Below are 24,551 nucleotides of genomic sequence, written 5' to 3'. Positions count from 1 at the left end.
ATTCTCAGTGTTTCTCTGTGAGGAAGCTCAACACCAGCTGATTCAGACCGGAGTAAACCCTTATGTCACCAATAACAATTATGAATACACCTCTGAGTTTAACTCCACCCTCTCACATCCACCCTGTTCATCAGACGCATTCACACGTACTTTCCTTTTACAGGAAGTACAGTTTCTCTCAGAAGACACCTTTGATTTCCAGGTACCTGTTTAGCCCCTCCCAGTAACTGATGCAACTGGCTGAAGGCTGTTGACCTCTCCTGACCTCTCCTGACCCTGCACGTCTTGGTGCAGGTGAGGTGAACAGATCGGGACAAAGAGGCTGAGTGGATTCAGTCTCAGAAACTTGGCCGCACAGCTAGAGGTTTGATTTCTGAATGTGACCGTGTTCAGAAATCTCTGAACCTCTCAGCCGATGTCGTCACCGCCGCTCCGTTTGTGGCAGCTGATCGTGTGGGCGGGACTCGTCACCGAGGAAAAATGGGGCTGTCTATTTCCGAGCAGCGAGATAAGGCGGACAGAGACAGGAATGGGGCGACGCTGTCCTTCGCACAATGGTGGCGACAGTGGTAATGAGTTGTCAAGATACTGTTGCCATAGAGACAGAAACCAGAGACTTATGAAGCAACTGGATTTGTCAAAATGTCCTTCCATACTTAGTTTTCCTAAAGATAATTATAACGTGTGCCAATTCCTGTTTTTGATTTTAGACCAATGAGTCATGATTCAGCAGCTTACAGGACCGCCTGCAGCAACAGTAAGCTGCAGTGATGGTTTCTACTCTTCATCACGGCGTTGCTTCGGCTCACAGATGTTTTCAGTGCAGCTCTCTGAAGCTGCCACCGCAGCATCTCAGTCAACCTGAGCTCTGCGCTGTGACATCACCATCGCTGCAGCTTCATTCTGTCCTTTTTCAGCTGTTCTGTTGCAGATTTGCTGCTGTGATTGGATCTTTGTCCTGCTGATGACCCAGTTTGGTCCAAGCTGTGGGACATATTAGACTCTACTTCGGTATACCGAGGAGTTGACGGTCCACTCCTCCCTGTGCTCACAGCTGGTCTGAGGAGTTGGTTTTGTGCATTAAGGACAAACGTCTCCTCTTTGGTCTCGTCTGTTCCAGCAGTCTTGAGCTTTGTTCAGATGCAGCTTTGCAAACCTAAGCTGCGCTGCCAGCCCTTCCAAACCTGCCATGACCTTTAACCTTCAACCTGCTAATTGAGGCCTGTAGAGTCTGCGGTGGAGCATAGCCTGGTCTGACCTTTTCTGGACGTCCATTGCTGAGAGGACTGTGGCATTTACACACACCTGAACGCTCCAAACCTCTGCTTTTACAGATGTGCTCACTCTTACTGATGCTCAACTAATCAAGTGCATTGATTAGCAGCACCTGCCTGGCAAGCAAAACAACAAATACGCGCGTGTGTGTGTGTGTGTGTGTGTGTGTGTGTGTGTGTGTTTGTGGCGGGGGGTGGGCAAAAGAGACTGAGAGACTTTACTCGACGCCACCGGGCTAACTCCCGACGGCTTCAGGTTAATGGGTTCCTCGTCTCACCAGGACTGCAGAGTGGCGGCGCTCAGAGATGACTCCGAAATAAAATCCCACATAGTTCCCACTGATGTGGGGTCAAAGGTCACACTCTGCTCTGCAACCTCTTGTGGCTAATCTATCCAGGCCCCACGTAAAGCTGCCGTGTGCTGACATCATCATGTGAGCCCCTCCTCCTAATAAAAGATAAGATCAGTATTGATCGTACATAAAGTCAGAGTTTAGTGAGGACGCGTTATTACCGTCCATCACGCCGCTGACTTAAAGAAGTGAGTCACTGCTCATCCTGGAAACGCGCTCAGTGCTAATTAATCAACACCACGCTGTCGGGTGGTGATGATGACGATGATGATGATGTTTTGGGGAAAACAGAATTAGAAGCTGCCTCCTTGGATCCGCTCTGACAGCCCTGTCACAGTGCACATGACAGCTCCGCTATTCATGGTTTATAATTGTTTCAAACATTTGAGTCTAAACATTTATTATAAATCCACTTTTGTGTTATATTCACACATTAATGCAGCATATGAAACCTCTTGGTTACTTTTAGAATTTATCTGTTATTATGTGCAATTTTTTTCATGTAACTGAGATATTTTATTTCTAACAGTTTGCATTTAGTGTTTAATTTCATGTTCTTAACGTCTGGGATGAATCAAAGAATATTTCTGATTAAAAATACTTATGGGGCTAGTTTTGACATGCTAATGTAAATGGTTGAATGATAACGTCCGACTATGATCAGGTGGTCATCATCGGGTTAAGATTTAGGACACGTTTATCTTTTCATCTTTTATTTTTTGTTTGATTTCCTTTACTAAATTGTACATTTACTGTTTTCTCTTTTTAATGCATCATGGCTTCATTTTAATGAACTGTAAATTGTCTTTATCCAGCAACATCTCATACATTTTATTTTATTTGTATCTTCTAAATACAAAGTATAATTACAGTTAATTGGTCATTTTGGGCACATAAGCTCCGCCCACCTACTGATCAAACCTTTGGTTTGTGAGGGATGTCCAATCAGAAGAACACTGATTTCAAGGGGGAATTAAAATAGTTTGAGGATGATCCTACAGGCTGCAGAAAGGCCCAGAATCAGTAAAATATGGATTATTTTGAACTGTGAATCATGCAAAGCTGCTCTAACAGAGTTAGAATAAAAATATGGAGCTGGATAACTGATGCACTATGAATAAAGTGCTACAGTTTTCATGATAAGCCTACTGCAATCAAACTAAACTGCAGCCTGAGGTGGTCAGTTCACCTGAGGTGAAGAAGCAGAACAAACATGGATCAGGCTAATTCCTGAAAAGACCAGTTCAGCTCCGGTGGGGTTTAAAGGAGTCAGACACTGGTTGAACTGGGCTGTGGGCCATTTAGGTACTGAAAGTCCATTAGGACACACACACTCACAGACACACAAACACACACTTGGGCATTATGGGTGTCAACTGAAGCTGAAAAGCAGATTTCCACTCGATCACCACTCTCCCACACCTCAAGGTCAGAGGTCACCTGTCAGCTGCAAAAGCCCTGTTTAGCCAGCTCATAGACACACACACACACACACACACACACACACACACACAGTAAACTGGCTGTGTGTGTGTGTGTGTGTTCATGAGAGACACACAGACAAATGACAGCACATAAACAAACACAGATGGAGCCTTAACCAAAAAAAGGAAGTGATGCTGATACATTCATGTCAGTAACGACTGTAGTAAACATAAACCAGCTGATGCCTAAAAATAAAACTCTCAGGTCTGGACCTGGAAAATGAGTCTGCAGTCTGGAGTGAATCACAGCCACAGAGGTCGCTGCTAATTTCACTTTTCAGAGGCCGACGTTTAGCAACAAAAACCAAAAGCAAAGGCAAAAAGGATCCACAAATCTGCTAAGAAATCCTGCAGCGTACGCTTAAAAGGATGGACTCGCTCAAAATTACGCTTAAAGTACAGCAAAGCATAGACTGTATAACAAAGATGGACCTAATCACTGTGCATTCATCCGTTGCTTTGTTAAGTCCCATTTTTATGCTTCAACTTGAGCATTTTACAAAGACAGAAATACCTGCTAATTAATGCTGGAGCTCAGACGTCACAGACAGTCTGTTCATACAATATCTGGTCAGATAATTTTATTAAAACTGCTCCAAAAGGCGCCAACCGTAAAAACACGGCCCAGAGGTCCCGTTCAGCTAGCATCTACAGCTACTGTCAGTCAAAGAGGCCACGCCCATAATAATGGAAACATTTTGGTCTTTATACAATTTAAACAGCTAAGTTATAAAAACATTTTCTCCTCGTACAGTTGTTATGAAACTATCTATAAAAACCAGAAGAGTTTGTGTATCGAGCTGTAGACACGCTTATTTCTGCTGTAAAGTTTAACATGGGAGTCAATGGGGACGGACTCACTGCTGCCTCTGATGGACGTTAGAGGAACCTCAGCCTGGAGGTGGTTTGATCTAAACCAAGCAGTATTTACTGATATCTGAGCTTTTTGAATAAAGATGTTTCTATTTTATTTAAAGAAAATGCCTATAAGTGTAAGTGTGGTGAACAACACGTTCTGGATTATTACGGTGGACTCACCCAAACGAGTAAACCTGGCTGGGTTTCTTCATGGTCACCCAGGAGCTGATGAGACAGGTGATCAAACTGCAGGTCAGAGGAAGGAGAAGAGGAGGATGAGAGGAAGCAAGGGTGATGGCAGGGAAAGAGAAATTGGGTGATTGATGGAGTGGATGGAGGAGGACAGATGAGAGAAGGGCAGATAGGAAGAGTCAGCGAGAGACAAGTGGCAGAAAAAAGAAACCAACACGACACAGAGGTCGGCCCAAGTTCAACTCCTCCTGATTTATTTTTCATTCATAGCAATCTCAGAATTTATCTTTTATAAGGAGCAGAACATGAAAGTACAAAGCTACGCTGAGCAGGCTGAGTGCAATCTGCCATCAGTTTCTGCGCTCAACCTATCGATCAACCTGCCAAACATCCTTAACCGACTCTAATCTATTAGACTAGTCTAGTCTGCAATCTGCTCCAGTCTGCTTCTGTAACACTCCCAGGACTGTTAAAGACCTCAATAAATAAAAACTAAGATCACACAACCAAATTTTGTATCACGTTAGATTTTTCATTTTTTAAATTGAATACTGCCACAAAGCTCCAGACACCAGTGGCAAACCTGTTCTGTAGAAGCTTCGAGTTTATCAGTTATCTAACACTACACTGCCACTTTTTAACCCTTTAAGACCTACCATAGAACCAAGTCCGCCAGGGCTCATATTATATTTTTACATGCTGTAGTGCAAGTTGCTATACATCAATACAACCATTATAGCCCAAATTTTAATATGTATGCATTAAGTGCATAGTAATTACATAAATTGCAAAAAAGTGCAATAAACTACAAAAAAAATTGAAAATCGTTTTTGTTTTTTTAACATATATTTCTAGTTAGAGAAATTTAGGAGGCTTATCCCTCAAAACTGTAAATACAAAAAAGTTGCACAAAATAGTTTCCCACCACAGGAAATTTATTTTGAGTGTCTTCATAGTTTTATTTTTGAGATACACCAATTTTTATATACTGCAGGAAAAACGAAAATAAAAATTATAGTGCAAATTTGCAAAAAAGCTGCATATGCATCAAAATAAACTATTTCCAGCAGTGCAATATGAGTCCAAAGCATCCCAGAAACAACACAGAAAGTCATAAAGTCAAAGTTAACTTTTAAAAACACCAGTACAGGCTCATGAGGCCCTCATGGTAAAAAAAAAACTACATTTCCGGAAAAATGACATCACTTCCGGTTTCGGGCAGGTCATGGCGGTCATGTGAAAGTTCGCCCTGACGTCTTTTCCAGCGTAGGAAGTGTTATGAACAGCTGATCGGCTCGGCGAAGCGTGTTTCTGGAATATTATGTTTTTGTTTCTGCAAGCGCTTTTTATGCAGTTTTTGCAAAGCTATATGTGGAAGGAAACTGTGACCTAGGACAAGCTGATGGCATGAGATGTAAGTACAACTCCTCCGGTTTCATATGCAAAAAAATTATTGCCCTAGCTTACGTGGTTGCAGAGCTACCGGGATGTAAAAATAGTTACGCAAAACAGAGCGTGCCCGCTCCGACCGGTTTTAAAGGGTTAATAAACTGCTTCAATTTTAATGTGCCAATAAAATCAGAGGAACCTACATTTTCGATACAAACAGAAATGTGAGGTAACACAGGTAACCCACTCACCTGAAGAGGTCGAAGATGGTGAGGTACGTGTAGGCAGTTAAAGCTGAAACGACAAAACAGAAAAAAAGACAGTCGAGTTAGAATTTTTGTAATTTCATGTATTTGAAGATTTATTTTCATCTACATTCTGGAAGCGTGTACTCACAGGAAAGAGGTAACTGGTTAGAATAAGATATTTAATTACCAATAACACTGTTTTCCTTTCAAAACAACATTTGAATTGTCTTCTTTTGGTGAATTAAATGTCATGAATACAACTTTGTGTATTTACCAGCATCTCTAATGAAGCAAGAGGTTGATTCCTCACATCTCTGAAACAGTTCTAACATCAAACTGTGTCTGATGGAGTTTGGGGGGAAAAACCAAACTGAAACACAAAGTTAGCCTGACCTGCGGATCTGTTGCCATTGTTTGGTATTTACAGTTGCAGCAGATCCTCAGAAACCATTAAATGTTTTTCACTGACTTTACAGTGAGTGAAGGTGCTACAATCAGTTTGTTAGCAATGAACTGAAAAATGCTGGGTCGGACACCCATCCATCAGGGTAAAGAGAACTGAACAAAGTTTGTACACAGAGAAGTCAAGCTCAGCACTATAAAATGTCAAATTCACTACACAGCAGAGGTCAAGCAAGGTAAACAGTGCTTGCCTATGAAAACCTAAAAATAAACATAAATTAAAAGCCAAAGTGATATCTCTCCTTATATATCAAACAGTGTTCTGTTCTATAATCTTCTCTCACTGCCTGTTTGCATCCATCCTTTAATTACTGCCATCTTATGGCCAGTTTGCTATTGTCTCTGGAAGCAAGGCTGGAATCTGTCGAGCTGAGCGACAGCAGCTTCTCCTTGCCGTTTGCTGTAGAGATGGACCGATCCGATATTACGTATCAGTATCAGGCCGATACTGACCTAAGTTACTGGATCGGATATCGGAGAGAAATAAAAAAATGTAATCTGATCCATGAAATATCAAAAAAAGCACCTCACAAAACTTGCGACATGGCGTAACTCTGCTCATAACCTTAGCGCGTCGGAGCAGTGTGGTCACATGATAGAGCGGCTGTGGCGTGGGAGACCTGTCGGCGGTCTGGTTGAGCATTTGGAGCATGTTCTGTTCTGTCTTTGAGTATTAAACAACCTAACTAACTGTATTAGTTAGGTTGTTTAATATTTCTGCTAAGTACTCTTTAAAACTCCAGAACAGGGAGGATGGAGCAGGTTTAAGTTTATTAGATTGATCAGTGTTGCTGAACTATGAACTATGGGTGCAGTGTATTTTTTGCATACAGGTATAACAGAATAGCTTTAATTTAAAAAAAAAAAAACTTGAGTATGAACTTATACAAAATGCAGCAAGATATAAAAAAACAGTTTTATTGATTAAAACACACAATATCAGATTCATATCGGTATCGGCAGATATCCAAATTTATGATATCGGGATCGGACGTAAAAAGTGGTATCGTGCCATCTCCAGTTCGCTGTAGTTAGATTGTATGTACTAACAAGCTAACTACAGTAGCATGTTAACATATAGCTTTCATTGTTATCTGCCTACTTAAGCTCGTGGTAGAAAGCTAATAGCTAGGTATCAAGGTGAGGTAAGATGTTCTTCTTTTATCTTAGAGATGGCAGAGCTCAGCTTTCTAACAGTATCGAGTCAAAAATGGTGAATATATTTCATGTTCATTATTATTAGTCCTTTATTTATCCAGGTAAAAATCTCATTGAGATTAAAAATCTCATTTCCAAGAGAGACCTGGCTGCTGGTCTTATTGACCACTCAAGGTACCTGATACTACAGGCCACATTTACACAAAAACAATTTGTCTGTCACACACACACACACACACACACACACACACACACACACACTGATGGATGCATTGGGGACAATTGGGTGTTCTGTCTTTGGCCCTTCCAAGCCACTGTAGATTATTTTGGGATGCTAAAATAATCCCTAGGCTTAGTGAAATCTAATATTTTTACCCAGTTTGGGGCATTTAGTTGGCATTTCATCCCTGGGTTGTACAGTGTGAGGTTTACTGTTCATAAATTAACTTGCATGTAATCCAGTGGTTGCTGGTACGACCAGGCGAACACACGGAGAGTTTTACGACTGTCCAAATGAAATGGGTCGGTTTATACAGACTGTTTACTACCAAGCTTGACTGCTAGCCACTAAATCAGTCACTGAGTTAACAAGTCAGTAAATCACGCGGGCAGACAGTCAGCCAGGCTTTCACCGAGTTAATCACCCAGACTAATTACCTGGCTCGTTTCCAGCCAGGTAAGCTGAAGCAGCAGTTAGCCAGTTAGTAGACCAATTAGGCAGTGGGCCAACAAAGTAATCAGTCGGTTAACCAGCCAGATACAGATATCGGCCTGGCTTAAACCCTGCCAACCTGCCAGTCCGTCTGTCAATCTTTCAGCCTGTCTGTCTGTCCTAATGCTTGCCAACCAGCTTCCTGTAATCAGGCTGTGCTGTGGGGGATGAGGAGAGCGGATTAGAGCGGCTTTGTGCTGAGAGGAACATTTTGTTTCCCCACCACCGCCGTTCATGTTGGCCAACCTGACGTCCTGTAATCCTGACAGAGAGGCCCCGCGGCAAAAACCCAAAGAGAGGCAGACGGACAGAGAGGGAGACGGGCGGGAGGGCTGAGTGACAGATCGACAGGCTGGGAGAGGGAGGCGGAGGGAGACAGATGGATGGATCGAGGCAGGAAGACGGGCAGAGAGAGGGAGGTGAGAAGGCGGATAGACAGCATGATGGACGTGTGGACGGACGGGTGCAAAGAGGGAAAGTGAAAGAGTGAGAAAGGGTGAGAGACGATCCCTAAATGTGGCGAGAGTAGACAAGAAAGGGGAGAATGAACCAAAGAAACGTGTTTTATAACAGTGGTTTGGATTCTAAAAGGAGAATCGTGAAGAATAAAGTAGGACGAGTCTCTGTACATTTAAGGCACCAGTGCGAACAACAGCACTTATTTAAACTCTGATGATCATGAAGTTGTAAACAGTTCATGGAAAGACAAGAAGCCCTTCTTACATAGCGCTTACATCCTTCAGATTGATTGCTAACAGCTGTGGCTCTGATAAACTATTAATAAATTATTTACAGTTAGATTACTGCTCAGTGCTCTAAATCAATACCCACATTTAGGATTTGTTCAGCCTTTTAATCACATCCTGCTGTCACAGGAGGACCGGAATACTTTTTTCCAAACTAAACGTAAGAACTCTTCAATAACACTGATAATCTAATTAAAATGTGAATTAAAATACATTCATGTCGGTTTTACTTTCACACCATCCACCAGCTTCATCATGGCCGTCATGGCGCCGGCTCGCTCCAACAGCCAGTCTGACAAATTTGCTTCGTTAAGTAACAAAAACCTCTCAGAAAACACCAAAGCATGAAGCCGGCCTCCAAACCAGTCCAGAGGGACCAGAACAAACCCAGAGACACTGGGCCCGTGCCTGATAAAGGGGCTCCTCCCACTCTTACCTGTGCTGGCTCATCTGATTGTAATATGATACACGCCTCGAGGAGACTGCTGCTGGGATTAATCACCATATAAACAACTTTATTGAACTAATTTTGACCTCTGACCTCAGTCAACACTCTCCTGTTGAGTTTCTGGTCCCGTGCAAACAAGTGTGTGGGGTCCCAGTTTCTGTTAGCTCGACAGCTTAAATACGATCAGGCCTGATCGTCCTATTAACGAACAGCCCCACAAAAAGGCGGTGCCCCATGGGGGGCATCGCCTTTCACCGATTCTGTTCATAACTTTCATGGACAGCAGTTACAGCCGGAGCGGACTGTGCTGGGTTTGGTGGTCGTTTGATTCAGAAAGCAGCGACCTCCACATCCGACTGTTAAAGCTTCAAATCAAGTGTGAAGTGGCACCTCCACGCCTGAGCCTGTGGTTCTCTTAGAGTTCACCTGTCCCACATCTGATATCAGCCTTTAAAGTTTACCCAGAATGCAATTTTTTGAGGTTTTCTCCAGTATCAGAAACCTTTGGTTTGATTCTGATGCTCACAGCTGGTCACAGACGCCAGAGTCTGTGTTCACACTGTGACTCTGGGAGTAAACTGATTTGGTTGACTTACAGTAATATAAAATAATTTTCAGAAGGTCCTTTTGCTGACTTTATTTTGATATGCAGCAGCTCATCTCCACAGGGATCAATGAGGGTTGATGTCACTGTGTTGAATTAAAAGCTGCAGACAATAAAAGCAATAATAATACAAACGCTGACATCACAGTGACCCTGAAACAGGCCGCAGCAAATCAATACGTGGGCTGAAATTTCCCCTTGCTGTGCTCAGATAGGTTTACATGTACACTGCAGCGCGGGCGTGCACGTGCACGCACACACACACACACACACACACACACACACACACACACACACACACACACACAGAGAAAAGCCAGTTAAATTCCTGTCCCAGCCTCCTGCTTACAAACACTGACACCCAGAGGACGTGTGGATGTGATACCAGAGCTACAAACACAGCAGACGGGACATTATTCATCTGTAACACACACTCACGCTAAAAGGAACAGATGGAGAACATTACACTGAGCTACAAAACAAGAAAACACACACACACACACACACACACACACACACACATATACATGTATATTAGAACATGTACAGACATAAAGGCCCCAGAGGACCTGAACTCAATACTCAGAACAGAACGAGAGGATTAAGATCCCTGTGTTTGTTTTCAGGAATGATCGATGGAGGGGAGGGCAGCAAATCTGTCACAACCACTCGTCTCTCTTTATTTTTTGGCCTAACTCTTCTGTTCTTTTTGTTCCACGTCTTTCCCGGGTTTGTTTCTTCTAAAACATCAAAGTAGGAAGGCAAAGTGTGAGGATTTAAAACAGAAGGAAGAAGGAAAGCAGCCGTGAGTGGACGGACAGATGAGAGAGGAGAAATACGAGCAGCAGGATGAATATTTAATGGTGTCTGCAGAGGAGAAGCCCAAACACACACACAGAGGAGTTAGAATTAAAACTAGCGCTAAGCACACACTGGCAGACGGACGCTGCACCTTCACAGGTTGCAGATTCAGAATTCGTGTGGCCCATTTTCTAAGAAAGTTTCTATGAGTGCATCTAAACCAGCTGCCCCTCCCATAACCATCACATCCTCATGATGGACTCCTGCTTCACAGTCTTGGACTGCAGCTGGTGGTCTTTGGGGCATTGAACCAGCTCTCCGCCTGCTGCAGGGTCTGGTTAGGGTGGCCTTCCGCCTCACAGCACCTCCAGGCCAGAAGGACTTGCATCAGCAGCTGGAGACTGAGACTGTGACACTGGAAGAAACCTATCAGAGAGAAGCTAGACCAACCAGCCCAACGAGCCGGCCTGCAGAGAAGACAGGCAGAGCACGGGACGGCTGGTTAGGACTGCCATCACCAGCTGCATCATAGCAAGGACCGCCTCAACAGCAACCCGACCAGCAGCAGGCACAAAGATGGCAGAACTGCAGTTAGAGCATCACCCATTTGTTCTGAACTTTGACGCGTCAACACAGCATTTTAGATGCTGCCATGTTGTTTTGATATGGATGAAAGGGCGGAGCTTTAGGCAATAAGCTAAAGCTTCTATGCTCGGTTAGCAACAGCATCCACACTTACTCGCACTAATTAATGCGACATGAAAAACGATTTAAATACCAAGAAAACTGGAGCTCAGTTAGTACAGTGACCTCACCGCAGCCATGTTATTGGTCAGATTAATCATTAAAAATGCTCCGACAGCAAAAACACATTGCACAACTTCCACCTCACAGCTTTCTGTTTGGGTCAACAGTTAGACACAAAAACACACTCAGACACTCTTTGTGCTGACGTAATGCCTAACCCTGACCCCTAACCCTGACCCCTAACCCTAACCTAACCATAACCCAACTGTAACCCTGACACTAAAACCACATTTTGAGTCTCAAAAATGCCTCCAAACTTGTGGGGACCAGGATTTTGGTCCCCACAAGTAAACTTTCAAGTTTTGGTCCCCACAAAGATATGAATACACACTCACACACACGCTTAGTGTCATTGGTTCCGCCTACCAGTAAACTGACACACACACACACACACACACACACACACACACACACACACACACACACACACGTGGTCGTGGTGTCAGGTCAGCTCTTTTGTGGTGCAGATGTAAACTAAAAGCTTCTATCGAACGCCTCAACTGCTGGGGTGAGGAGGAGGATCCCCGGGGACGAGGAAGAAGATGAGGAGGAGGAAGAGGAGACGGCCGGGACACGGGAGGAGGAGGAGGAGGAGGTGCACTGCTGACCACTGAGGAGGAAACTTTAAACTGGAGAAGGCAACACACACACAAACGTGTGATCACAACACTGCCTAAAATATCAGCACGCAAACACTAAATACACACGCTGATCAATACACACACACACACACACACACACACACACAAAGTCTTCATCAGCTTAATGTGAGGAAATAAGGTGGACATCAATCAAATTAATAAGACTGGGAACCATCGTGTCCATGCGATCATATTGTAATTATTTTATTGGTCAAACAGAAACGCAGAGACACACCCTCGTCATCCTTGGCAGGTCTTCGTCGATATGAAACCAGAGCGACGCCGCTCTCAGTCAGACTCTGAACTCCCACGTGAGACACGAGAGGCAGCTGGCTCTGATATGTTAAACCACACAGCCCCCCCCCCCTCGCTCTGACCCCGCAGCCCCCTCCTCTGGCACTGCTGATGAGGACAATCAATAAAACACGATGAAGATAAGCAGCAGGGCTGTGTTAAGGCTGCCTCTGCTGACTTGGATCTGCATTTGGGAAGAATTTCAGAGCCAAAGGACCATCTTCATGACAGATCAGGTAACGCCCCCCACCCCCCCACAATCACTGTGATAGGTTTATCGAATTCACACAAAATCTGACCTTCATTTAAAATGAAAACAGGCTGAATTTTTGTGCTTTTCAATCATTTTCCAGTATTTCTGAGTCCTCGTGGTTCCATAAAGTACAGGAAACAGTCACATGGAACTTTCAGGACAGAAAAACTGAAAAAAATCAGTTTTCCGATTTCTCCCAAATCTGTTTTTAATGACCGGGGTGGAGCTCCGTATGGTGGGATCTGTCGTAGTTTCAATAAGCAGCTCCATGTCTCAGGAACAGAAGCGAGCGTTGGTACCCTGCATGTTGGTTCTGATTTCCCCTCTAAGTTTGTCTCCGTGTGGGACGGACGGCTGCTCGAAACAGGCGGCGGCACATTAATCCTACATGTTTGGTTGAGGCCGGCCCACACGTTAAGGTGGAGATGGAGCACATACAGTCGAATCAGTCCAGTCCTGCTTAAAATTCCTGCAGTCTGAACCCAAACAAGCCGTCATTGTAATGAAGTGACTGCAGTTTGCAGCGGACTGTGCCTTTAAAGGTGGGATCCCCTGGGAGCACATTCACAGACATCATCAGTGTGTTTAGGAGATCGACTCATACGAAGAGCCAAGAGCACATGTGGTGGCTGTTTGGGGAGCAAGAGGAGTGGATCTCCCACACACACACACACACACACACACACACACAGCTACAGCAAATGTGTGTGTGTTGGCTGTACTGAAGGCCCCGTGGGACGAACTGCTTCACCAGCTGTGTTCTGACACACAGGAACACCGAGGGCCTGGGGACAACACACACACACACACACACACACACACACACACACACAGATCACATGTGTGCACTCAACCGTGTCGGGATGAGAAACAAACAAACAAACTCATGGATATGCACACAAACACTGCAACAGCCGAAAACACGACTGAAACATTCCAACTTCTGAAGTCGGTGCATGAAAACCTTTTTTTCTACTCGAATTTAAAACAAAACTCCAGGAAACATCGGATTCTTTTCATCGCCTGTCTCAAATTAAAAAGGAATTAGAAAATTCTAATCAATCAAACACACACACACTCTCTCTTCACACAGGCTCAGTCTTCATCTCTCCCGAGGACGGAGGAGGAGGACGTGTGTTTATTCGTCTGTTGAACAGACACTTGACCTGGTTTCTCTGAGCTGCTCTGGGCCGAAAAACAGCTGGAGACACACACACACACACACACACACACACACATATACACACATTCAGGCATCTAGGCAATCACAATATTTAAACTATATAGTGAACCTGGGCGGTAACGTGGGTTATATGATTTTAGAAATGTTAATTCGGTGAAATATTCAGCTGCTCAGCCATCGCACAGGATCCAAACTGCACATCTGCACTGAGAGTAGGACTGACAGTACGGGTGAAGATCTCAGGCAGGGTACGAACCACCACCACCACCACCACCACCCTGGCACTTTTAAAGACAGCAGTTATTTTAAATAAATCCATAAGTATGGTCTGCCATCAGAAACCATTTCTGGGTCCAAACACTCGAATCAGTGCCATCAAATGATCAGTGCACACTGCACGTTTTTAAAAACTGAGCTCAAAGACGTGCTAATGAAAGCCTGGAGAGGCCGAGGATGACCACTGCAGAGTGTTTTTAGGGGACATCTGTGCTATGAAATAAATAAATGAAAGTCAAAGAACTGCATAAAGAGACGAGAGGCTCAGGAGCTGCTGCAGGGAATACAGTGACAGTTTATTCAGTCTGGGAAGCCTCGCAGCAAACAGACGTGCACATGCAACTAGGCCCAACTCTGAGAAAGGAGGAGGAAAACCTGAAGAGCCTCTGAAAGATGGAGCAGCCATGAGCTGGGAGGAGGGAGGAGGGTGGGGTCAGGTGGTTGAGCCAGGCGGGGGTGAGAGAGGCTGAGAGAGAGAGAGGAGGTGGTGAGTTCAGGTAAGTGCTGAGGAGTGTGTGTTTGTCAGGGAAACAGAGAGGGAGAGACGGGGTGTGTGTGTGCGCGTGTGTGTGTGTGTGTGTGTGTGTGAGACAGAGACAAAGAGCTGATGTCTTCATTTTGTAGAAAGCTGAAAAACGATCCAGTAGTTCACTGCACAATTTGATATGGACACACACACACACACACACACACACACACACACACACACACACACACAGATCTGAAGAATCATCATCAGATTAAGTTTCAGCAACAATGCAACACCGGCTGCTTAAACAGCGTGCGCGCACACACACACACACACACACACACACACACACACAGTCTGAGCTCTCACATTTAAAGGAGCTTTTTGTAGTTTCCCTCTGCAGTGCTCAACTAAAACTTTCACCAGCAGGGGGCAGAGTTTCACCAGTGTGGTGACGTTTCGTGTGCCGCAGGTTTCATTTAAAAACTGTAAAGAACGTCCTCCTCAAAAACACCCGGGGCAAATAAAAATTACAGCACTGCGCCATCTTGTGGTATAAAATGGTACTGATCACAATGGTACAGCGCGGGCCTAGTTCGACTTCTTCTGTGTCATGGAGATGGTTTCGTCCAGCACTGTTGATGCCTGTACTTTGTATTAAACCATTTTTAAACCTATGAATTTACTTTTTAAGCATCTTTGACGGAGCCTGCATTAAACTGAACATTCACATCACATTTGATTTATTTGATGTATATTTTATCATTTGTGGGATCACGTTATAGTCTCTGTATCTGTGCCGCAGTTACACACAACCTGAGGTTAGCACTGACTGCTTTCTTTCTGCTTTCACAATGACAATAAGGTAACAAATGAAAAACCAGCTGTAATGTTTCCCTGTGATTTAGCTTTGAATAGCTGCTCCTCTCCAACATTTAAACCAGGTTCTGCAGTGACATCATTGCTGTTTCTTACAGTTATGTGGTTATGTAGACCACCCTGACACGGGTTTATCTGGTGCTGTGCAAAAGTCCTGAACCACCCTCATTTCTTCTGTTTTTTGCGTAGATGTGATGTTAGGTTAGGATGAAGTAAGATTAGGCTGAGATTAGGGTAAAAGTTCAGGAAGCAGTGACTGTGGAGGAGAACATACCGTCCTCTCATGGCTGTAAATCTATAGTGTGTATTTAAACGTCAGCTAAGCCGTTAGTCATGAGCTAAAGAGTGTTTGCAAAGGGAGGTCAGCGGGGACATGTCCGCCTGTGTGTGTGTGGGGACTGACATGTATGTGGCTTATGCTCCATTTAAATGAAAGGCTGTCTCTGCACCACAGGCGCTGGATGTACACATTTTATTTCAAATGCACCAGAAAACACCAGCAGCTGCAGTGAAGTACGAGCAAATTAATCTGTGAATTACTCCAAGTTAAACTGAATAAACTTGTCCAATAAGTCGCCTGTAAATGAGGCATTAAATTTGTCTCCAAGCATGACATCATTGAGAATGTTGGCATGATTTAACTGAGCTTAAGTCTGCTCCTGTGATGCTCCTGTGATGCTCCTGTGATGCTCCTGTGATGCTCCTGTGATGCTCCTGTGATGCTCCTGTGATGCTCCTGTGGGCCTGAACACACACATCACTATCACAGCTCTGTGTCCAGCTCTGAAAATCTCAGCAAACCTTTTTTTGCACCCGTAAAATTGAAAATTTAAAAAAATGAGTGTGTGTAGGTGTGAACCTGTGAGGGTCTGTGCATCCACGCCTCATACATGTACGTGTGTGTGTGCGTGTGTGTGTTGGCCTCAAACTAATGAGGTGGAAGATAAACAGTGAACGCTCCACATCATCAGGGTCATTAGCCAACAGCTAAGGACAGGAGGAGATCTCATTGGATCTGACACACACACACACACACACACACACACACACACACACACACACACAGTGTGTGGCTTTTGTAGCTGATAGAATGTGAAAATGATAGGATCGTACCTCAGTTCAGATTGTTTAACCGCTCTCTCTCTCTCTCTCTCTCACACACACACACACACAGTGCAAATTAAAGGAGCACATAAAAAAACACAGCTGATAACTAATTAGCATAAATAAATCTGAATAGTTTGGCAAAAATAAAAAAATCACTCAATGAGCTCAAATTTAAAGCCAATAATAAATATGATGTAAAGTGATCATCTTTTCCTCCTGCAGGTCTCACTGACATCTTTAAACCTTCCCTTTCTGTCTTAAATCACCCCTGACCCTCATCTCCACCCGCTCCACCCTCCCCGCACTCACTTTGATGGTTGACCCAGGGTATTTAAACTCATCCACCCTCACCACCTCTGCTCCTCGCATGTTCACCTTTCTTCCACCGACTTTCACTCCTCTCCTCTCCAGAGCACACCTCCACCCGCTCCCTGCTCTCGCTCCACATCACAGCGTTGCCTCGCTCACACCGCAGTCCACAGAGACTCCTGCCTGACCCCATCCAACAGCCTGTCCATGACCCCTGCTCGTATGCAGGTTACATCCATTTTGTCTAAATGACACTGGAGCAAAGGTCAGAAATCACCGACATCGTTCTGATTCTCTGCGTCAGTGACAGAAGTACTGATGGAGCGTATTAAGTCTAAAACATCTGATGTTTTCGGCGCTGATGACGTCGGGAATGAAAGAATGATGAAGAACACTGTCTCTCAGATACCAGACGGACAGCAGAGTTTTTAGGAGGAAGGATTTTTCCAGTGTCGGAGTTCAGAGAACGTATTCTTTATATTTTACTTGGTTGGTTTTGCTGTACACATCACAAATGTTTTTACGCCTCAGTTTTTGTGTTTAGACCAGTTTTAGTTAAATGTAAGCAGCATCAGTCTAAATACAATCAGGGAATTTATTTTTACACGCCATAAAAAGGGGCGGAGCCTGGACTGGAACCACGAGCTGCACAAACGTCGCCCAACAAACACGACTGTACCGGACGCCACAGCGTGAGCGTCGCTGTCTTTTTCTCGAAGTCTGCATCCATAAACACAAGCCCGTGTCGTACTTCCTCGTAACCTGGGTTAAAGTTGTGTTTGCTGCTGAGGTCAGAGGAGACTTCCTCCGTGCAGAGGACTGTCTGACAGCGTTGAGACCGGCCCGCTGTCTGCGCCCGTTGTTCTCCTCGGGGCCGAGTATCGACAGCGGTGTCGCCTTCCCCTGTTTGTTCGATACCTCTGTTCTCTGCTTCCTGTCTGTGCGACACCCGACGCCACCAACCCGTGTGTGTGCGTGCGTGTCTGATGCCGCAGTATTTGCAGGCAGAGCGGGGGATAAAGTTGCATGTTGTTCTTTTCATGGTGGCGTTTTTCTGAGCGATGGATCCCTGAGAGGATTTAATGTTGGTGGCGTACACGGGCCTCGCTGACCATAAACACGCCGCCTCACCCCGCGGCTGGAGGCAGACGGAGCATCAGCACAAACACTAAATAATCAAACCTGAGCTCGTAACACTCACACCAGTTTAAGCTGTGACAACCAATATTTCACGCGTGTTTTCAAGCTTTTGGAAATGTTTCCGCTCCTCGGCATCACTCCCACTGATCTATGAATCCACCGACCTGTGAGCAGACGCCTCCTTTCCGTCTGCACAGCTTTGAGACTGCAGCTGATGTAAACCTGCCTCTTTCATATACAGCGAGGACAGAGCTATGAGGTGGAACGGCTCTGCTGTGCTGCCGAGTCTGGAGAGGAAAAAATAAAGCGTGCCTGTCAATATGACAGATGTGTTCTCTGTGTTGTAGCACCGGAGGGCGAAAGCAGACGCTGTGAAGGACTCCGTTTCTTCAACATGCCCTTTAAAGTGCAATATTTTAACTGAGGTGACCTCCCCGCCGCTGCCGCCGCCTCAGACACACGCATACAGCAGCATCAGGATCAGCCTGACCCCCTGCGGCGGGACGATCCTCCCCGTGTGTGTGTGTGTCAATCTGTTTACGGTGTGTCGACAGGTATCTCTGCCGGTTAACGTCCGAGACTCTGAGTGAGTGTGTGTGTGTGTGTGTGCACGTGCTCACCCATGCTGTTGGTGGAGCTGCACCACATCAGCAGACAGCCGGTGCACAGCAGGTTGAGCGCCCCGAACAGCAGGATCCTCCACGACTGCAAACGACAACAAACAAACAAGAAAGCCGTCAGAGAGCGGCGAATGCAGCGGCTCAAGCTCCGGGTCGAGGTCCTGCAGAGGCCCCGTCATACCAACAAACAGTCCTTTAATCAGCATCACATCGACGAGAGGCACGAGGGACTTTATTTCACTCATAGTGCTAAAGAAATTCACTGTTTTGAAGCTTTTTAGTGACTGCGATGGATCAGTGTGGTTAACCATGTGAAGCAGAACAGATACAATCATTTTAACTTTATTTGCACGCTAAAATACGTGAGGCAAATCTTTTTAGAACATGCAATGGTAACACAAAGGTTCATAAACAAGAAGGAACACCAGCGCTACTCAGACATCTTAGCATCCCGCGAGCAAGGAGCAGCGTCAGCTGATCAGAGCCAGGCTTTGATCAGCTGACGCTCAGCAAACCAAACCAAACTCAGAGCGACACAAGATATTTTTTTTTTATTAACTTAACTTAGGCTTAATCACTTCTCAACCACTCAGTCATTGTCAGTGTTTCAACGAGGGATGCAGGATGTCCTGCAGACGCCTCTCCTCTGACAGGCGATCAGAGCTCCAGTCGGACTGGGAGCTGCTGGTTTTGGCTCTTGGACAGAGAGGGTGAGTTTCCCACCTGCAGTCCTGCTGCTCTGAGCTCGGTGAGATTTAAGTAAACGCTCTGAGTGAATGAGGCTTGGCCGTGCGGCAGGACACGCTCGCTGAGGTCTGAATCAGAAACACGAGCCCAGAGGAAGGTCACATTCAGAGCGCGAGAGCAGGAAACGGGCTCGGTGATGACAAAGAGCAGCTCTGCCCGTCAGGAACATCTGCAGGTCCGAGCCTCTTATTCCAAACAGAGAAATAAATGAACCAGAACACCAAGCGTATACAGCCCTGAGCCATGCCTCATTTCTTTATATTTTCTTTATATTTTGCCTCTAAGGAGCCAGACTGTCTTGTAATTCTTAAACAGGTCTTGAAAAATAGTTCTCCAGATTATCTGAAGGTATTTTTAAGTTGTTCTCTGGACATTGGCTGCTTTTTCACTCATTTTTAGTGCAGTCGTTGTACTTGATCATTTTCACAGCAGTTTCATGTTTATTAAACATGAAACCACTACCTGTGACTCATTCAAGCATAAATAGCTTCAAACTCAAAGGATGATTTAGTGTTATGTCTACACACAACTGAGCACCAGTTACCAGCAGGTGTTTCCATTTCTTTAGTAGAATCCATGAAAAATGTTAAAATCTGACATAAAATAGTATTTTTGCACCAAGGTGATTCCCAAAGAGCTGTTAGCTGAAAACATATGGAGCACAAAAGAAGAAGAATTTCTTCTTCTCCTTTTTATTTGCAACAGATGAGAGATGACCTGGACCTTCAGCTGATCGTCTACTGTTGACTGAAGCCTCCTTAGAAATGTCTCGTGGAAGGGCGGCTGTCAGTATTTCCATGTATGTTTGCATGTTTCAATAAATTACTGCATCTATTTCCCATTTTTTAAGCAACACATAAAAAAATGATGGGTTGGCTCAAGACTTTTACACAGTTCTGTGCTTCTTAGCATTTAATGATACGCACCAGGAGACCCATAGGCAGCAGGGCTCGCAAAATTTCAAAATCCCTCGTAGCCCTTTGGGCAGGCACTCTTCAGTTTTTGGTAGCCCAAAATAAATTTAAGTAGCCCGAATAAAAAAGAGTTCACTCTTTGCAACATAGTACGCTGTTCTAAACAGATTTTTCAGGTTTATTTTTAGTATGTTCTTTGCAATTGGAGTTTGTTTTGGGACAGATACTGCAGACTGAGCAACAATGCATTTCTCATGGATTCTGATGGGGTCTTTCTTAAACTTACTGGTCCCAGTAACAAAGGCGCTTGTCGACTCAGAAATCAAGGGAAAACCAACAACACACCCGGCAGAACATGATGTTATTTAGCTCGTCATATTGCAGCCACAGAAATTCTTTTGTCCATGAAACCAAAAAAGCTGAGCTTTCTTTTTCTCTCATAGTCTGATTTGTCAAAACTTTTCCGTTTTGTGGTCGGCTTTTCTTTGGCTGCCCCTTCTTCACCCTGACCTGTCTTATTTGGCTCAGCAGAACTAAAATATATATCCTGCTGCTTTTACACATGGACACATAACGGTCAGCGATTCTCTGCGCAATCAACCTCTCACATGTTTAAGTTTGCTGCGGGAGATTTCAGTTGTCAGGTTTGAATAGTAAGCTAATGAGTGATAAGATGATGTCGACGAGTGAAGGCAAAAAACAAGCGCAAATTCAAACACGATTTCAATATGTCACATATCGACAGTGGCTCACCGATGCCAATGACATAATTTCCTAGCTACATTTCCGAAAGAAGTGTAAAGTGTAAAGTGTGTAAAGTGTGTTGTGTTAGTCCCCGAAGGGAAATTACTCCTCTGCATTTAACCCATTCACCCAGTGAAGCAGTGGGCAGCCACCAGTGCAGCGCCCAGGGAGCAGTGTGTAGGGGCGGTACCTTGCTCAGGGGTACCTCAGGGTAGCCGTTCAGTGGGGTCGAACCCCCGACCTTCCGATCACGGGGCAGACACTCTACCTACTGAGCTATCCCTGCCCTTAGGGATATATGTCAATGCAAAAGCATTGACATATATTTTTCCTTCCTATGATAGCCCGACGGGCAGGGCTGTGATAGATTTTGGTAGCCCGACTGGAAAAATCACTAGCCCCGGGACGTCGGGCTAGCGATTTTGCGAGCCCTCGGCAGGATGTATAAAGACAAAAATTAGGCCCTAAAGCAGGCCCTTGTGGAACTCCATGTGTCATGGTGGCTCAACATTACCTGAGAAAGCTACAGCAGTGTTAGCTTCTGTCCTCATGTATAGTTTGTGTTGGGAGCCGGTAACGTGGCGACATTAGTGATTACTGGACGTTATTCCCAACAGGAAACCTTTGGGATTTTTTAAGGGAACATCCAACTTGACTCAAAGAAAATCCTGCTGTTAAACCAATGTCGTCCTTCTCTCACCCCAACCGGTCACAGCAGATGGGCCCGCCCCCCCGAGCCTGGTTCTGCCGGAGGTTTCTTCCTGTTAAAAGGGAGTTTTTCCTTCCCACTGTCGCCAAAGTGCTTGCTCATAGAGGGTCATATGATTGTTGGGTTTTTCTGTGTTTATTATTGTAGGGTCTACCTTACAGTATAAAGCGCCTTAAGGCGACTGTTGCTGTGATTTGGTGCTGTGTAAATAAAATTGAATTGAGAAGATTATCTTACTTATTATACCAAAACAATACTTGTACTTCACTTTCTATTTTAACAACAGAACAGCTGACCAAAGTGCTGTACAAAAACAAAAAGAAAAAAATATAAGAGAGCAAGAATACAAGAATAAATCAGTACAGGTGCATAAAAAGGTAAGAAGTTTAACACAGATGACAACTCACACTGGTTTAAAAGCCAAGGAGAAAAGGGATGGAGCTGCCTGGCCTCCAGAGGCAGCTCGTTCCTCATTATAGGAGCCAACACTGCAAAGGCTCCGTCTCCTCAGGATTTATAAAACGTCTTCAGGACAGTCAGCCTGGTTAGCTGATCTAAGAGCACTCGACAGCACGTAAGGGTGAAGCTCAGACAAATAAGAAGGGGCAAGAGACATATTCCTATTGTTTGCATAAAGCTTTTATTGTTACAATTTGCTTTACAGCTACTTTTATCCTTTGCATTTAGTTAAGAGTCAAAAGAAATTCAACTGCGTCTTCCTACAATGACAAATAAAATATCTCGATCTTAACCTTAATAAAAAGCATTTTTTTTTAAAAAAGCACATAAGGCGCGTTTAAATCTTTGTGGGTTTTATGGGGAAACACACGAAGGTGACACAACTCCAAGAAATAAGTCCGCAGGTAAACGTTCAGTGTTTTTACTGTGAGTACAGCCCGTTCCCTCAGCCTGGATGTGCAATCAGCAGAATTTTCAATGAAGAGAAAAAACCTTGAGTCCAGGCTGCGTGTGCGCGTGTGTGTGCACGCCTGTGTGTGTCAGAGGGGAGAGAAACGGGAAATGGAGCGAGGCGGGCGAGCGACTGTGTGTTTGTGTCCTGGCCTGTCACTTCGTGTTGGAGTCATATGCCGTGGTGGGGAGCGCCGAGTGCTGTGAAATCTACAATTACTGTGGTGTGCTGTGTTATGACAGCGTCGGGGCGTCTGGTGACAGCACTAGCCAGCGACAGGCATGGGAGACCTTCAGTGTGTGTGTGTGTGTGTGTGTGTGTGTGTGTGTGTGTGTGTGTGTGTGTGTGTGTGTGTGTGTGTGTGTGAGAGAGAGAGAGAGAGTGTGTGAGTGAGTGTGTGCAAACACAGAGACAGCACTCGAGCCAAAACATCCCCCCACCTCCGCTTCCTTCCACGTACGCAGAGCGCCCAGGGGAGAGCGCACGGCGGCCACATTGCAATGCTCTGCTGCCCCCGTTTGTCCGGTGGCGGCCTCGCCCGACCGTCCGGCGGCAGCGTGACAGCGTGCCAGCTTATTGAGGCTACATGTGACACTGGAGTGACAGAGCCACAGAGGGTCAGTCACCAGGTACTGTATTAAATTCCCGAGTTGCTGCTGATGCCAGGCCCAATTACATCATCAGTGAGCACCGTGGCGCACCACGGCATCACCACGTAGCGCCAGGCACATGTGTGTCATCGCGGCGAGCAGAGGTGTGACTCACACCAGTCTCGAGACTTTGTGCAGGATTGTGGGATATTTTTTTGTGTGTGGCGAAACCTACTGAGGCTCGCTTTCGGTGGCAATTAAAACACAAGGAGTGACCTCCAATGACCTCAGTGCGGCGCTCAGACCACGCCGTCAGGCCTCGCTGTCTCCAGGGTGGCAGTGTTCTCCTCTCAAAATAAACCCACTTACATAATGAAGCGGCGGCGACTGCAGACGAGTTTTCCCGCTCGTTTGAAGCCTGCCATCCTGCAGTCGTGTCCTTCCCGATGTCCCTGTTCAGCTTCGTCGGGACATTTTGCTGCCAGAACGTCGATGCAGCTCCGCAACCATGTGCTGAGGAAGAACTGCAAGAAGCTTTCCACTTGTCTGTGAAGGTTCTCAGTCATCCAGGTCATCGTAGTCTAAGGAGCTTGGAAAGAAAAGCGTCTGGACTTCTTTAAGTTGGTTGAAGACGTTTGACCCTCATCCGAGAAGCTTCTTCAGTTCCACTTCTTCATCCCAGGTCTAAAGTCTCCTCCTGTGTTGGAGGAGGATCTCGTCAGCACCGTTCACGGTATCTCCAGGTGGTCTTTGTGGCACAGTGGTCCAGTGGTTAGCACCGGTGCATCACAGCGAGACGGTCCTGGGTTTGAAATCGGTCTGAACACATGCACATTCAGCTAAACTTGTGATTTTAAATTGTCTGTAGCTGTGAATGTGACTGGTTGTCTGTCTCTCTTTGACCTGTGATGGACTAGCGACCTGTCCAGGTGTACCCGCCCCTGTCCCCCCAGCTGGGACGGCCCAACCCCCCCTCAGCTGACGTTTGGTGCATTTTCAGCATCTTCTTCCCGCCATGTGATGTCGTTTGTCTTGACGAAGCTCTGAAGACGTTTTTTTGGTTTTGAAGCCCTTCAGTCTCAGATGCCGTCTGATGTTTATGGGGCTGCAGTCGGCACCAGTAACGGCCTGAGTTTGGGTCAAGGGTCGTCCAGTGTCTCGACAGACAGCCAACGGCTCAGGATCCTTTAAGAAAGTCCAAATGACCATCTTACTGCGTCCCACCTCAGC

General features: G+C 45.3%; 1 protein-coding gene across 1 annotated transcript in view; it reads right to left on the bottom strand.

Annotated features, from left to right (window-relative positions):
• slc30a6 (solute carrier family 30 member 6) overlaps positions 1-24,551 on the bottom strand; it is a 57,650-nt gene that overhangs the window by 25,888 nt on the left and 7,211 nt on the right. The window contains exons 4-6 of the mRNA XM_003455688.5: positions 18,708-18,792; positions 5,802-5,844; positions 4,150-4,215 (exon numbers count right to left, since the gene is read on the bottom strand). Coding sequence (XP_003455736.3) covers positions 4,150-4,215; positions 5,802-5,844; positions 18,708-18,792 — 194 coding nt within the window. The remainder of the gene's footprint in view (positions 1-4,149; positions 4,216-5,801; positions 5,845-18,707; positions 18,793-24,551) is intronic.

This window comes from Oreochromis niloticus, linkage group LG13 (genome assembly GCF_001858045.2).
Source record: "Oreochromis niloticus isolate F11D_XX linkage group LG13, O_niloticus_UMD_NMBU, whole genome shotgun sequence".
Classification (NCBI taxonomy): domain Eukaryota; kingdom Metazoa; phylum Chordata; class Actinopteri; order Cichliformes; family Cichlidae; genus Oreochromis; species Oreochromis niloticus.
The sequence above is the reverse complement of the archived record's forward strand: the minus strand, read 5'-3'. Positions and strand labels throughout refer to the sequence as shown.